The following is a 16991-nucleotide window of genomic DNA, read 5'->3' as shown; positions in this document are numbered from 1 at the left end:
GGATATTTAAAAGGTCTCAAAGGACACACACTATCTCTACTCCAAAATTCTGTTCCTTGAAACAGTCCTGATGGCTTAATTTCCAGATTATTCTCTCCCCGCCTTCAACCACAATTGGGTATGGAAAGGAAAGCAATGTGGTGAAGAAAATAAGCCACATACTCAAACATCTGGAAGAAGTGCTGAGGGAGGGGAAAAGCCCATAACAAAACAAAGTCCTTTTAGAAAATGTGTGAATTAAACAGTGACAGTGACTCCTTGGCATGTTCTCTCAACAAACAACCGACCTGGAGGCTTTGCAAAGTCTGCTATGAAGAAAGTGCAAACCCAGAAGATATCATGTGCAGAACTATTAAAAAAGACAAACACAGGCTCATATGAAATTCTTCCTACTGCTCCACCCTGAAAGGCTGATATGTCTCAGAATTTGTTTTGTAAAGTGCCATAACTGAGATTGGGTTGGTTCTTTCGTTCTAAATTCTTTTCTTTTTCTGTTTCTTGTAATTTTCTCAAAAGCTTCTTATGCTTATTCTTAGTCCACAGGTAACCATCTCTGAAAAGTCTGAGGAAAATCTGTCCACTCATTTAAAAAAAATCATGCAAGTGTGAGGAAAAAAAGCTTCAGCCTTTAAGAAAATTATTTATAGGCCTCTTTTTTCTTCTTCTTTTAACAGGTTGATAATTTAAGAACAGTTGGTTTTAAAGCATAAATCTAGGTATTTACCACTCTCTCTCCAAATAGCAGAAAATGCTTCCTTGGTTGGAAACATTTCATTTGAAAGTATCTGAACATCGTGTGCTGAGCACTGGTAGTACATTCTTACTGAATTAAGCAGGCCTCTGATTGGGATGTTCCAAATGTTCAAGGTTTCTGTTATTTGTTTATAAAACCATTGGGCAGAGGATTGGAATTAGCAATCTGTCCATTTTAATCCCTCATAAAGAGTCCCAAAGCTTTATTCTGGTTAAACATCATTCAGCAACACCCATTTCTTGCAATAATAATATTCCATAACTTTTTACTTATGAAACTGTTTATGAAACAAAGTAAGTGGGGTACAACAGTTAAATAACAATGTTTGGAAGTGGATGGACAGTATTAGTGCATTCCGAAATAAGTGTACTGTGTCTTTTACAATGGTGCTAGTGAAAAGGCAGTAGCCAGATGTATGAAATAGCTCCTATGTCTCCCTCGCATGTGGCTTTAAAAGCTAAGTAAATTATAACCTCTGGGGAACTTTTATCTCATATTTTCTAAATAGTTTATATCACAGTGAGGTGTGATCATATAATGAAAACCTCTATTTCAAAGTTTATGGGCAAGGCAGAATTAAATTTACTCTGTGAATCTTAATTCTGAATTTTCTGACTTTTGTATAATTAAAATGTCAAATTTAAGATGAATTTCGATTATGTAAAATTATGGGAAGTTTTACAATAGTCACAAACATAGGACAAATTTGTGGAGGACTAGAACACGACATTGTATTATGCTGTTCCAATCTGCAAACTCTCTAGCACATGAGTAACTCATGAACAAGTCCCATTGAAATGTGTGGGTTTGCAGGATTAGGGCCTTAGCTCTCGTGTGCAGCGAACAGTAGCAAGACATATAAATACTGAATCTTTATCATTAGTTCAGTGAGCAATAAGGAGACAATATAACAAGTACTTTATAGATGATTTGCATTACCTGTAGTCACACAAAAAATTCAGTTTTATAAATTATAAGATCATCAATTATAACTTTTATTTTCCATAGAAAGATATCAGATCACAGGCAAATGAGTGGGGGAAAAGAAAAATATAAAAAATACACAAAAGAGGGAAATTAATATACACTGAAATCTCTGTATTAAACCTTTCCTTAGGAACAATCTATGTTGCAGAAATTTTATGATTTGGATACGAAGAGCCAGAAATAGCAGTGCAATTAAATTACACATCTGCAAAAATCATCTGAGGAATTCAATTTTTTTAAAAAGATTCTTTAAAAATATCTTGATAGTATTAAAACTCAACTCCCCAAATGTATATATTCAAAACAAACAGAGTTCAGTAATATACCAGAAGACAGATAAATTGTAGCAATGCATCCAAATAGTATTAAATCTATCAATTTTTTAATAAATTTGCTTTCAAATTAAATGAAGAATCATTTACAAATTGAACTGTTCGGTATAGTATCCCACATCTCTTGAAATAAAATAAAATAAAATAATTAAACAGATTGTAACCACTGGAGTATTCTCCTAATTTCCTTCTAGTCACCACAATTACCAGGTAAACTGTACTGTTCATCTACTGTTATCATCAACATTGGCACAGAGAAACTGAAGTTCATCATTTTAGGTACGCACTGTTGGCTAACATATATCTTCATTTAAATTAGCTGCTGGAATCAAGTGGATCAAAGGAGAAAGGGAAGGCTCTTCAAATGCCTTTGTTGGACTAGACAACCCTTCACAGAACTCTACAGAGCCAAGAAACCCAGATTATTTCAAATTCTAAGTGAAGTTTATGAAAATGAGGTGATCCACTAGCCTGCTATCAAAGATAAAGATAAAAGGCTACTGCAGGTTATACTAGCTGGCTAATATCTGTCTAAATGTGGAGAGAAAAACTTGGCATTATAATGGACAGTTCTCAGAAAATATCTGCTCAAACTAAAAGAATGTTAGGAACCATTAGGAAAGGGACAGATAAGACGACAGAAAATGTCATAATGCCACTATATAAATCCATGGTACACCCACATCTTGAATACTGTGTGCAGTTCTGGTTGCACCACTTCAAAAAAGATATATTAAAATTGGAAATGGTAGAGAGAAGGGCAACAAAAATGACTAGCGGTATGGAACAGCTTCCATGAGGAGAGATTGAAAAGACTGGGACTGTTCATCTTGGAAAGAGATAGCTAAGGGGGGATCTGATAAAGGTCTATACAATAATGAATTGTGTGAGAAAGTGACTAGGGAAGGGTTATTTACCCCTTCACATAACACAAGAACCAGAGGTCATCTGCTGAAATTAAGAGGCAGCAGATTAAAAACAAATGTAAGGAAGTACTTCACACAACGCACAGTCAACCTGTGGAAATCGTTACCAGGGAATGTTGTGAAGGCCAAAAGTATAACTGGGTTCAAAAAAGAATCAGATAAATTCATGGAGACTACGTCCATCACTGGCTAATAGCCAAAATGGTTAGGGATGCCACTCCATGCTCTGGGTGTCCCTCAACCTCTGACTGTTAGAAGCTGGAACTGGATGACAAGGGATGGATCACTTAATAAATTGCCCTGTTCTGTTCACTGCCTCTGAAGCATCTGACATGGGCCACTGTTGGAAGCAGGACACTGGACTAAATGGACCATTGGTTTGACCCAGTATGGCCATTCTTATGTTTGTTAAGTTAAATAAATTGAGCTCCTTGACTCTATCACTGTAAGGCAGGTTATCTAATCCTTTAATCATTCTTATGGATCTTCTCTGAATCTTCTATAATTTATCAACATCCTTCTTGAATTGTTGACACCAGAACTGGACGTGGTATTCCAGCAGCAGTCACACGAGGGACAAATACAGAGGTAAAATAACCTCTCTACTTCTACTCAAGATTCCCCTGTTTATGCATCCAAAGATCACATTAGCCCTTTTGGCCACAGTGTTACACTGGGAGCTCATGTTTAGCTGATTATCCACCCTGACTCCCATATCTTTTTCAGAGTCACTGCTTCCTATAAGTGTGGCCCTACATCCTTTGTTCCTAGATGTATACATTTACATTTAACTATAAAGTTGTACAACAGCTAACCACATGCTGTCTTAACTTAGGCCCTGATCATATGAACACTTATGCACATGTAACGTTACTACTATGTTAAGTCCAACTGAAGACATGGAATTTTATATAATTTATATATTAGGCACCCAATTTTGAAAATTCTGGCAAAAATAATTAAAAAAATAGGTGCTGAATGGTTTTCTCTTTTCTCATCCCAAGTGGGGAGAGGTATTTTCTGTTAGTTATTCTAGTTGTGTTGTTTTTATGTTTAGTCACTTTATCTTTAGTAAAAAAAAATTGTTACAATTATTCTGAATATTTTGTAAATATTTTATTACACATTCCCAGATCTATTCAGCAAAACACTTCACATCCCACAGACTTCAATGGAACTTCAGCACATACTTAAAACTTTGTTGAATCAGAGGCTAACATTGTCACTAAGTTTGCTGAAATATTGCATAATTCAAAGAAGAAGTAACAAAATAATATTGAACAAGATACTGAACTGTGTAAATATAAGAAAATAACTATTGTACTATACCTCCTCTAAAGCTTTATCTTAATGTAGTGAGCCTTGCCATTAAAAAAACAAAAGAGATAAATTCTAACTAAATGCACTATTTTTAATGGGGGGGAAAAAAGCATTTTAAAGATAAAATATAGCAGAAGCATCCGCAAAAGCTAAATGGCCTAGATATCAATTTTTGCTTCTCCATAAATAAAAAATGTAGATTATTAAAAGATCAAGTTCTACTGAAGTTTCACCCAAAACTAAGACCATGTAGCAGGTTGTCCCACCTGTGCCAATCTTCTCCACACAGTACTCCTCTGAAAAAATGCCCATAAAAATGGCCATATTATGGAGGAGGCTAATTCATGCTACTGGACACAGACAGCTCTCTCTGTCTGCAGCAACTGTGGACAATCTCCCGTTACCCCTTAAAATAAATTAATAGACTAGCGAGTCCAAAATCAAACAACTGTGTGCCAGACATGCACAGCTGTATGTGTGCCACTGCTGATATGTCTGCCCAGCACAGCACATTCCAGGTGCTTTATTTAGGATGTAGCTGCAAATGGGATCAGTTACGAAGAGTCTCATGTAATTAAGCAAGTTTATTTTTTGCTGATCTATTTTTTTCCATTCACTTTAGGTTCTCAGATTATTGTATTGATCTACCATAGTAGTGTAGTTGAAAGAAAGAAAGATTCTTGCGCAGAAGATGATTTTCACAAACTTATAACTGACTCTTTTTATTATGGAAAAGCATGACCATCAACAGACTTCAGAGGCTAAGAGATATGGAATCTGCATTTGCCCATTGTAACTTATATATTCTTTTTCTGTACTAAACTTTATACGTTTTCATCAGCCTCTGTGAGTGTTTACAAAAAAATGTCAGATTCATACTTACTTTAATGCAATATGAGATGCAATTATCTTCATAATGTTTACAGCATCTGTGTCTTGGACCACGTTTGCATCTGTAAAAGAAACAATGAAATCCATATTAAACAGAAGTTGGTTTTAGTGTAATCTACCGGAGATTTTATAAACTTTCTCTTGCTAAAAATGTATATAATAGTCTCTTGCTATTTCCCCATTATTTATTTTGCTTGTCACTTTTTGACACAATCCTACATGACATTCTCGTAAGCAAACTAGGGAAATGTGGTCTAGACGAAATTACTATCAGGGGGTGCACAACATGTTAAAAGCTTGTACTCCTGGAGTACTCAATAGTTTGCTGTCAAACTGGGAGGGCCTATCCAATGGGGTCTCACAGGGGTCAGTCTGGGTCTGGTACTAGTTAATATTTTCATTAATGATTTGGATAATGGAGAGAAGAGTATGCTTATACATTTGAAGATGACGCCAAGCTGGAAGAGGTTGCAAGCACTTTGGAGGACAGGACTGGAATTCAAAACAACTTGACAAATTGGAAAATTGGTCTGAAATCAACAAGATGAAATTCAAACAAGACAAGTACAAAGTACTACGCTTAGGAAGGAAAAAATCAAAACACACAACTAAAAATTGGTGAATAACTGATTAGATGATAGTAATGCCGAAAAGGATCTGGGGGTTATAGTGTATCACAAACTGAATATGAATCTACAATGTGACGCAATTGTAAAAAGGGCTAATATCAATCTGGAGTGTATTAACAAGACTACTGTATGTAAGACACAAAGTAATTGTCCCACTTTTCCCGGCACTGATAAGGCCTCAGCTGGAGTATTGTGTTCAGTTCTGAGCACCACACTTTAGGAAAGATGATGTGGTCAAATTGGAGAGAGTCCAGAGAAGAGCATCAAAAATGATAAAAGGTTTAGAAAACCTGACCTATGAGGAAAGGTTAAAAAACTGGGTATCTTTAGTCTTGAAAAAAGCAAACGGAGGGGGAACCTGATAACAGTCTTCACATATGTTAAGGGCTTTTTTAAAAAGGATAGGGATCAATTGTTCTTCATGTCCACTGAAGACAACACAAGAAGTAATGAGCTTAATCTGTAGCAAGGGAGGTTTAGGTTAGATATTAGGGAAAATACCCTAACTATATGGGTAGTTAAGCACTGGAAGAGGATTCCAGGGGAGGTTGTGGAATCCCCATCATTGGATGTTAAGAACAGGTTGGACAAACAACTGTCAGGGATGGTCTAGGTATAATTGGTCCTGCCTCTGCACAGGAGGCTGAATTAGATAACCTCTTGAAGTCCTGTCCAACCCTACATTGCTATGATTCAATTGTAAGGCACTATGTACTTTTATGAAGTCATCTAAGTACTGTACAAATAAAACAGTTCTTTATTAGTATTTCAGAAGTACACGTACATGTATTTTGACCCAATCCTCTTTTCCGTGCTAAGCTTAGCTAAATGGGCTACGCCTATGAATTCCCCACTGTGGCCAATGGGAAGGAATTATGAATTATCCCTCCAAGCCAGAGAGCTGTAGCAGGGCCATTCTGCAGCCTATGATCACTGACACTCTCCCCCCACCCACCCATATTAGAATGATGTTGCTGTTTTGGCCAGGGATCCACTGGCTATACCGCAATCCCTCCCTGCACCACCCTGTGGGCCTACTGGAGGGGACTACAGAGGCCTCTCTCAACCACGACCATTCCAGTGCAGTGTAGTGTAGTTCCGTCAGTTTCACTGTGGTATAGATTTTCTGTGGCCCTTACTTGGGATTAGGGTTTGGCTCAAAGCATAAAGAGGAGATGATTTTAGGGAGGATGGGATGTGTGGATTTTACAGTAATTAGACTTGTATGACACAGAATTAAAGGAAAGTCATTTCATACTAGCTGTAAAAATAATATTTTCTTGTAGTCAATTATTTGTGGTTTAATAGAAAATAAATCACATAATTTATATACTGTGTCAAATATCCTGGAAGCTTTGAATCATGTATTGTAAAGTATATTGGCCATAAATCATCCACAAGGTTATGTAGCAAAAATTGTAACGAGAACGTGATCAGGTTACAGACATTTAGAATCAATTATATCTGAAAGGAAACATATGGAAGAGAAACTTGAGAAAGTATTAGGATTAAAAATGCAATGGTTTTTGAATGTAGGGGAAGAGGGAGTTTGGAAATCCCAAAGGAAGTATACTCCTCATTTGTTAATCATTTAGCCTTCTAACATTTAACAAATACATTTTGGCTAGAGTGGCACTGATCATGCCTCACTATTTTCAATTAGTTCATGTCAAGGGTATTTAAAACAAAATAGGTATGAGGAACAAGAAAGGGACTGGCCTTCTAGCTATCCCTTAGCTCAATGCTGGAGGTAAGTGTTTCTTTCTATTTGAAGGGCTTTCACTCTGAAATAAGCACTCTTCGCCACCCCTTTCACAACATGGAATACTTAGAACATCTGTTTTGCTACTGACTGTCAGGAACATACTGTAAAAAGAACCTAGTCCTAAAAAGGGGGCTGAACACCTTTCTCTCCCATAGAAGTAAATAGGAGCTGAGTACGCTCAACCCAAACCTGTCATTATTTGTGTGGGTTCGCTATAAATGATGCCCGGAAGGAGGCTTCTGCTGTGCTTGATTTACCATCACCAGAAGTATTACAATCGAGATTTAGCGACTGCTCCACCTGTAGACTTATACTGCAGTAATGCTGGATTTGGGACACAGAAGGTCAACCGTATTACCAAATGAAGAAGGGACAGGTAGGTGATGGAGGCTTGCTGTCCCACTTCAAAACCTCTGTCTATGGGAGAAAACAAGGGGTTTAAGTCTCTCCCAATGTTTTTTGCTGAAGATGAGAGGACAGACTAGAAGCTGACCCAGAACTTCCCTGCCAAAGTGGGGGGTAGATGAAGGCTGATACCTAGTTAATGAATTGTATATCTTAAGTAATATGAGCTAATGCTAACAAATAGGTTTCTCTTTGTTTTACTTTCTTTTAATAATAGCTCATCATTTTGTTATTGTTGTTAATCAATAAAAATACAAATAAAAAATAGCATAAAACACTGTTGTTATATAAACTGAAATGAGCACATGTGAAACTGAGTAAAATAAAAAGGAATCAATTAGGGTTTGGGTTCATTTTGGTGTTTTTTTTTGGACTCACACTTTGTCCACAAGTTTCTTGGTTAGAGCAATTATGTTCATTAGCTGCGATACTTCTTCCCGGTGCTTTATTTTTCTGTCTATTTTTGAAAATGCTACTTCTGGTGAAAATGAATGTGTGGGAATTTCTTCTTTACCTACAATGAATCTGGAAGGAAAAGGAAAACACAAGGCAATTATATTTGTTACTTTAAAAGCAAATCAAAAACCGAAGACTTTAAAAACGGATTCCACAGAGAAGTGTTAATAATTTTCCGCACCTTACAGCTCTTCTTTTGAGCATGGCCTGAGATCCCAACTTTAGGAGGCAGGCAAGTGTCATTATCCCCATTTTACCAAAAGCAACACAGGATCAGAGAAGTTGCACAAGGAAATGTCTGGCAGAGCTAGGAATAAAACCCAAGTTTCTAATATGACAGACACAAGACTTAATCATCCACTGCATCACATATGGACATGCTGTGTCTACATGCCTCCTATGGTGCCTGTAAAATGGAGCCACTCCTGTATTCCCAGAGTACTTTGTAAATATAAACCACCATTAACAAACATACAGGACCCAGGACAAGACACAATAGCAATGGATTTCTGCTTATTCCCAGTAGAATGCTGGGATTTAGGATTCCTGTCTCTGGAAGAGGAAGTGTTTAACGTTCCTTCTCACACATACATCGCCTAGCGCCAGGCATTAGCACTGGATTCATTTATTGTAAACCCCCTTTTGTAAAATAGTCATACTTTGAAAACTCTCCTTTCCTGCCAATTCTATATTATGGCCTCTTTGAAATATACAATATGTCTCAAAATACAGGAAAGGTTTACACCAGTACGGTTTTTGTTAAGGAGATTCTGGCATCCTATAAAGCAGCTTCCAGTATACACGTATCTCCAAAACGGTCACTTTGATCTAAAACTATTGGGTTTGTTTTTTTAGATACTTACTTAAGCGCAGAGAATGTAAATCCTTTCAAACCATCTTTGCACCTGAAACACAAAAATTAGACTTTTGATTTTGTGTGACAATCTGCATACAACGAAAATAAAATCTCAGAGATGAAATATTGATGTAAAGCTGCCTAAGAACAACAATAATTTGAGAATAACGATTTGATCGTTAAAAAATCCAATAAAGGAAAATAAGTATGCAACTAATTTATAGCCAACGGGGACAACACAGTTTTCAGCATGAAGTACACCCTGGCCTTCTGGAATTTCCTGGGAGACTGTGAACAGAGAACACCCAGAACCTTCTGTGTCAAAACTTTTTATTCAAAACTGATAGGGATATGCAGATCTTTAAAGAAGGAAGATCTAAGTTCTACCCCTGCTGTGACTGTGAGACAAATATTGGCCATGGTCTACAGAAGTAACAACGTGAATTCTTAGGTGGCCATGGATTTGTTAGTTTTACAAAAAACTGTCATAATGTGCTTGACAAAACATAAACCCACTGAAAGGGATGAGAAGTGTTCTGCACACTTTTTTTTTTTAAAACACACTCGGAGTTTGAGAGCTAGTGTCCTTCATATGGGAGCTGAATCCTGCACTCCTTATTCTGGAAAAAAACTTCCACTGTAAAAGTCACAGCATGTCAATTGTATGGCAGTTGCTCTGGTTCTGCAGCCCTTCCCCAGGAGTGTATGGGACTACTTTTGTGAATAAGGGTAGCAGGAAAGAGCCCTAGATTTGTAAATGCTAATGCCGATTGCGGTATAATATGTAAGCTTTACTCTAATACTTTGATGTTTTAATTGGCAACTGGAGTTTCAGGAGTTTGATGTTTTCTGAAGTGGGTGTGTTGACTGCAATTGGAGCCTGCAGCTGCTACAGATTCTTCCTGGATGACTATCAGCGTACCAGTGTCCTGCTGCTAGAGAAGCAAAGAGCAGCACTTTTTACTCTAGATATTTGTATTTTTTTCTTTTTAGAGGGCTGTAAATCAGAGGAGAATAGATCATGATGAAAGTGCACTACAGACAGAATATATGACACATAAAAAAGCTGCTATTTTATTCCATTAGTTAAAGAATACATTGTATACTAACAAAAGATAAAATCCTGCCATTAAGATAGCCAATTGCCAAGGCTGGGAGAATAGAAGTGGTTGAGCAGAAGGTCCTTGTGCCATGCTGCCCACACAGGCCAAGATGCCTCAGGAAAGCTTGGGGCACCACCATCCCTAGGACATGTAACTGCTACTCCAAGAAAGGAGCAGGTGTAGAGCATTTAGTGCCAGCTGCTGACAGCAGTATGTGTATGAGAAAGTGGGGGAATGGAATGGGAAAGTGGCTTGGATTACTGACCAGGCTTGCCTTGGACTATGTACCACTGGATACATGTTATACAACCCTGCACAGACCATCATTCAGTTGCCCTTCTGTTCTTGGATGTGCTAATGAGGAGAAAAGGCTCCCCGTGCTGTCTTTCCTCTTTATCAGGCTCTGATCCTGCAACTGATAGCGTGTGGGTGACTGTGTGAAGCCCCACTGACTTCAGAGGGTTTCATACCGTATGCTTGTAGGCTATCAACTAAAATTGGGGCCTTAGATTCTAATTTTATTGTTATTCGTGACAGTCTTCTTTGCTCAGAATACAGACAAATAAAATGTGCAATTTAAGTTTAAATACACAAACAGTCATTTGGAGAGTTTTATACCAACAAAGAAGTAATTATAATGCAACCCGAAAAGTCATTTTTCCTCAATCTTGCAGCTTCAGTTTGCAAATGATGCAACAATTATTACATCATTACACCAGTAGATGTCCCTAATCAACTGTTATTCAAGCAGGGACAGATCTGACAGAATTCTTGACCAACATTGTTTCACCAGAAATTTTCTTTTAAATTCGCATCAAAGAAAACAATTAATAAATGTGGCACTGATCTTAAAACGCTACCAGACATCTAAGTTACTCAAATGCAAAACATGTAAAAGGTATCCATTACCCTAGGGAACATTAAAAACATTTCTGTATTACCTTTCATAATGCTTATCCCCATTAGCCATCTGTGATAATTAATTCCCACCTAGTTATTAGTTTGTGTGAGAGTCATTATCAGAGTTATGGTATCACTATTATTTACAATTGTATTAATGTGAAACCTTCCAAACAAATGCACCAGCCAGTTACATATATGGCTTAACGCAGGGGTTCTCAACCTTTTTCTTTCTGAGGCTCCTCCAAAATGCTATAAAAAGCTCTATGTCCCACCTGAGACACAACAACTAGTTTTCTGCATATAAAAGCAAAGATTGGCAAGAGGGGATAGCAAGCAGTTCAATTGCCTGGGGCCCCCAGGAAGCTAAGTTGCTCAGGCTTCGACTTCAGTCCCAGGTGGAAGGGTTCAGGGCCCCGGGCTTCAGCCTCATGTGGTGGGACTTCAGCTTTCTGCCCTGGGCCCCAGAGAGTCTAACACTGGCCCTGCTTGTCGGACCCCTGAAACCTGTTCACGGCCCCCCAGGGGGCCCTGGACTCCTGGTTGAGAACCACTGACAAAGCATATAAGCAATATTACAGATATCATTCTATTTGGAGTTCTATTTACAGTTCAGGTTTATTTAGTTTAACAAAGTGAAGGTTAAGGGGTGACTTGATTACAGTGTATAAGTACCTAGATGGGGAACAAATATTTGACAATGGGCTCTTCAATCTAGCAGTGAAAGGTATAACATGATCCAATGGCTGGGAGTTGAAGCCAGACAAATTCCGATTGGAAATTAGACATAAATTTTTAACAGAGAGAATAATTGCCATTGGAACAATTTACCAAAGGTTGTGCTGGATTCTCCATCACCGACAATTTTTAAATCAGGGTATTTTTCTAAAAGATATGTTCTAGGAATTATCTTGGTAAAGTTCTATGACCCGAGTTATACAGGAGATCGGACTAGATGATCACAATGGTCCCTTCTGACCTCGGAATCTATTAATCATTTCAATGTTCTAAACTTTAACGGTAATACAATCAGCACATGACATCGTTTCTCAGAATTCTGAAAGTCATTGGGCCAGATTCTCAACCCCTGCAATTTGGTATCTTTTGGGCATCCTGAGCAGCATGAAGGGCACATACTCTGGCTGCAGCTGGCCAGTTGAGAATTTTCCCTCCAGAGGGGAATTCCCCACTGATGCAAAGCCAGATAAGCCAGCTCCTCTGCCAACTGTCTCTTGCTAGTATGGGGTAGGACAGGAGAGAGAGGGAATGGAGCAGAGCTCTAGGATACTCTAACTTGCATCAGGGCTACAGTTGGGTGAGTGTTACAACCCTATAAACCATTCAGGGGTCCTCGAACTTCTTGTGCCCAACAGATCTTGGCATTGGAGAGAATCTGGCCCATGTTATCCAAAATATCAGATGAAGAAAAATATTACTTGAGGCCACACGCACACATTTGCCCCTAAAGAGAGCTACTCTTGCCACAATCTAGAACAGCTCTCCTGCATGGAAGCAAAATTCAGCCAGACTTTAACAGTCAGGTCTTGAAGTGAGCTGTAGTTCACGAAAGCTTATGCTCAACTAAATTTGTTAGTCGCTAACGTGCCACAAGTACTCCTTTTCTTTTTTGCGAATACAGACTAACATGGCTGCTACTCTGAAACCTCTAATTTTGTTGAGAAAGGCACGCTTAATCTCTAACCAGTGTGTGAGAAGGGAAGAGGTCTCCTCACCAAGCTGTAGGGCTAAAACCCAGCTATTATGTTTTCAATTTCTTTTATTGGCATTCCTTGCTAAAACTTTTCTAAAGGCTCACTCCCTGTGATTGACTGACATGCTCTGCTCAAGAAGTCAGCTGGGAAAAGGAGTTTAATTACTGTCCTTTCACCCACTGTACTTGTTGGGAGAATGTGACACATTTACTGAAAAATCACAATATTACCTATGTTATCTTTCAAGGTAAAAGTAAATTAGAAAAATTAAAGTTTCCCTACATTGAATTTCATTATGGCTGTGTGTTCTGGGAATTAAGCTCCCTCTTCTGCAGGAAGAAGAAGTACCATGGCATAACAATTTACTGGTTGTGATGGAATATGCTTATGAAGGATTAACATATAAAATAGGTGTCACCTACCAGTCCAGAGACTAAGCCTAGTAGCCAAGGGAGAAAATGCCCAAGTTGTCACACAATGAAGCCATGCCCCACAAACCACAGCCCTTGCAATTTCAAGGAGTAAAAGTTGCCACTCTTCAGTGCGAACTGTACTTCTTGTAATGCATTGTCAATCAGCTTCCTATTTTATACACTTTAAATACAGGTTACACTCTCTGTTGCTTCTGTTGTAACATCTTTCTTTCCTTGCTTCTTTTCACTGTGTCCTATATAATGTGTTATTTTCCTGAGTTGCTTTCTGTGTCTGTCTCCTCTTTTCCTTCTCTCTCCCTCGACCCACTTGCAGCCTGTTTCTCTTCTTTTTCTGATACTATTATTTTAACCTCTTCCTCTATAATTTCTCTTTCCTTTCTTCTCCTATTTCTTGCCTTTCACTTCCAATACCACATTTTTTTAACCTATCCTACCAATATCCCTTGCACCCACCAGATCACAATTATTTTTTTGCCTATCAGAATCAAATGGATTGGGAGCGAAAGGGTGGATTTCTAATTAATAGCTCTGGAGAAAAATGGTTTCTATATGACCCATGAGACACTGGAGATCAAGTGGACGTAATGGCTGTCTGGGCCACCTCCATAGTGATTTTGACCCAAAGAGGTGAGCATGTAAACATGTATTATTAACCAAGTTTAGTTCGACTGCAAGCCATCTGAGAACTGCTTGTATATTTGATGGCTTCGAAACATGGAAGTGAGGTTCAGTAATGTTTAATTCTCCCATAAGAGCTGAAAGAGATACATATTACTCAATGGGTTCAAATGACATCTCAAAACCATTCAAGCCAATAATATTTTTACCATAACCCTGCTTGTACAAAATAAAATATCAGAGATATATGGACAAAGGTACAGCCAACCTCTCTCTCTGGCTTCTCAATCAGGCCTGAGGAGATAAGCCTGAGGCCAAAGAAGACTTTAATAGCTCTTTCTGGTGTTTTTCACACTGGGTGAGTTGGCCTTTTAGCTGTTAAGCCATGATTTTTAATAACAGGTGTTCATAAGTTTTATTAAATCTCTACTGACCCTTCACTACAACTGAGCTTTGCAACAAGAACCAGATTCATCTCAGATACACCAATGTAGACACGAAGTGACTCCACTAACTTCTACAGAATTAGTTGCTCCAGATTTATACCAGCATGGATCGCAGAAGAATTTGCTCCAGTGTCTTACCATTAGAGACGGAAACCAAACCAAATCTCAAATGTAAACTCACAACCCAAATTTTTGGGGCAGGGAAGGGTTCAGATTTGAAACCCTGGATCAAAACCCACACTTGTGGCTTTGATTCTGTGTGGGATCTAGAACCATAACAAGCCTATTTTCCTGATCCATTTCCAAATGTGGCCCAAAAGGTTAAATCGTGCAAGTTTTGATATTAGGGGCTCAAATCTTTTGAGAACATTACAACATTTCAGTGCCACTTATCCTGAACATGAACCATATCTAATGTTCAGTCAGCAGGTAATATATGTCATCTGAAACCAGACCTGGATTCAAACACTATTTTCTCAGTCCATCTCTATCAATTAGGCAGCTTTAGCAAGAAAGTTTTGGAATAATCTATTTTTTCTTTATCATTTTGGCCTTGTTAATAACAACTAAAATTCTCCAATCAAATCATATCTTCTCAAAGGGAATATCATCTCAAAGCTTACATACCCTGCAGAAAGGCACCTTTGATATTTCTATGACCGATAGAAAGCATCTAAGCTACCCAAAAAAGAACCAGATAAAACTGCTGTGATCCTGGCTGGGCATTCACTATTTTATGACAAGTCAGTTTGTAACACAAGTCTTACAAGCATTGAGCCGACATCATATCAAAGCCCCTGGGAGTGAAAATAAGATATTCTACTCACCAGCTGCTGTTCACATTAAAGAATTCTTCCCTAATATCAAACCTAAGCCTTTGCTTCCTTCAGACTCCTTCTCCGTGTCCAATTACCTACTAAGACTGTGAAAAATTCCTGTCCTTCATTTTTACATTGCTTCCTATAAAAATCATAACTGGTGTGGAGAAAGTAATAAGGAAGTGGAATAATTTACTCCTTTCCATAACACAAGAACTAGGGTTCACCAAATGAAATGAATAGGCAGCAGGTTTAATACAAACAAAAGGAAGTATTTATCCAGACAATGCACAGTCAACCTGTGGAACTCTTTGCTAGAGGATGTTGTGAAGGCCAAGACTATACCAGGGCTCAAAAAAGAACTAGATAAGTTCAAGGAAAATAGGGCCCTCAATGGCTATTAGCCAGGATGGGCCGAGGCTAGGGACACCATCCCTGTTTGCCAGAAACTGGGAATGGGTGACAGGGGATGGATCACTTTATGATTACCTGTTCTGTTCATTCCCTCTGGGGCACCTGGCATTGGCCGCTGTTCACTTCCGTTTACCATGGAAGGTGGCTAGGATTGCCAATTGTGATTGGACATATTCCTGGAGGTTTCATCACATGACATAATCTTTAATTAAACATTAATCTTTAATTCCTGGAGACTCCTGTGGGGCTGGCAACCCTAAAGGCAACAATCCTTCTCAGTGCAACAGAGAATATTCCAAGACTGTTCATACAGCCGTAAAGAATAACCATTCCCAATTACAAGAGCAGAGCCTTTTATAACCATGTTCAGAATGAACTGTTTTAAATGGTATGAGATCATAAGGCACAACCCACGATCCTGAAAAGGAAATCTGCAGGGGCAATTTTATGACAGAGAAAGGCTTTATAAACTATAGCCATTTTTCTCCCACAAGTTTTCTCTGTTGTAAACTATACATTTAGTTTCCCTCTTTCTTTGCCCAAAGGGCTTATCTACTCAGACCAGTCCTGGGAAAAAAATATGAAGGAAATTATTAAAGATAGCATCAACAAAAGAACCTTGTTTCCCAACCCACTATTTTTAATGTAAATTATATCATGTTAGCTGGCATCACACTATGGAGAAAGAGAGAGTTCAGTGATTTAAAGGAAAATGTAAAAACACAGCAGTAATATAGTCTCAATTCAAAGAAATAAATAGAAAGTATATATATACATTCGAAAATTGAAGTCATGCTCTGAAACCATCTTTAAACAGATCTTGAATATTGTTCCAGGTTTCCTCATAGTGTGGACAAGACATAACTTTTCAAAAATATATTTCAAATTTCAGATTAAAAAATTAACTGCACTGATGTCAAAAGTAGATGAGCTGAAACTGTCAATTTTGCTTAAAACAGTCAATATTGCAACATAGGTGGGGTACAAATGCAAGAAGAGAACAAACTAAGGAAATCTAGTTTCCTTTTTCTTACATACATGAAAAGGACATGGATGCAGGTAGTTAATTATGTGGCATGACTGCAGGATAATTGTGTTCACATTTTGGCATATCCATAAGAAACATCTGAGCTCTAGTTACTGCTCCAGAGTTATACAATTAGATTCCTTCTGAAATTTAGAAATGCTGAGCGTGTTTTATCATTTAAATCAAACTGAAATGTCT

General features: G+C 38.1%; 1 protein-coding gene across 2 annotated transcripts in view; it reads right to left on the bottom strand.

Annotated features, from left to right (window-relative positions):
- TMEM135 (transmembrane protein 135) overlaps positions 1 to 16991 on the bottom strand; it is a 368196-nt gene that overhangs the window by 14704 nt on the left and 336501 nt on the right. For both annotated transcript variants that reach the window (XM_038410624.2, XM_038410631.2), the window contains 3 exons: positions 9329 to 9370; positions 8388 to 8534; positions 5203 to 5272 (listed from right to left, as the gene is read on the bottom strand). In XM_038410624.2, the coding sequence (XP_038266552.1) occupies positions 5203 to 5272; positions 8388 to 8534; positions 9329 to 9370 (259 nt within the window). The remainder of the gene's footprint in view (positions 1 to 5202; positions 5273 to 8387; positions 8535 to 9328; positions 9371 to 16991) is intronic.

Source organism: Dermochelys coriacea, chromosome 1 (genome assembly GCF_009764565.3).
Source record: "Dermochelys coriacea isolate rDerCor1 chromosome 1, rDerCor1.pri.v4, whole genome shotgun sequence".
Taxonomy (NCBI): Eukaryota; Metazoa; Chordata; order Testudines; family Dermochelyidae; genus Dermochelys; species Dermochelys coriacea.
The sequence above is the reverse complement of the archived record's forward strand: the minus strand, read 5'-3'. Positions and strand labels throughout refer to the sequence as shown.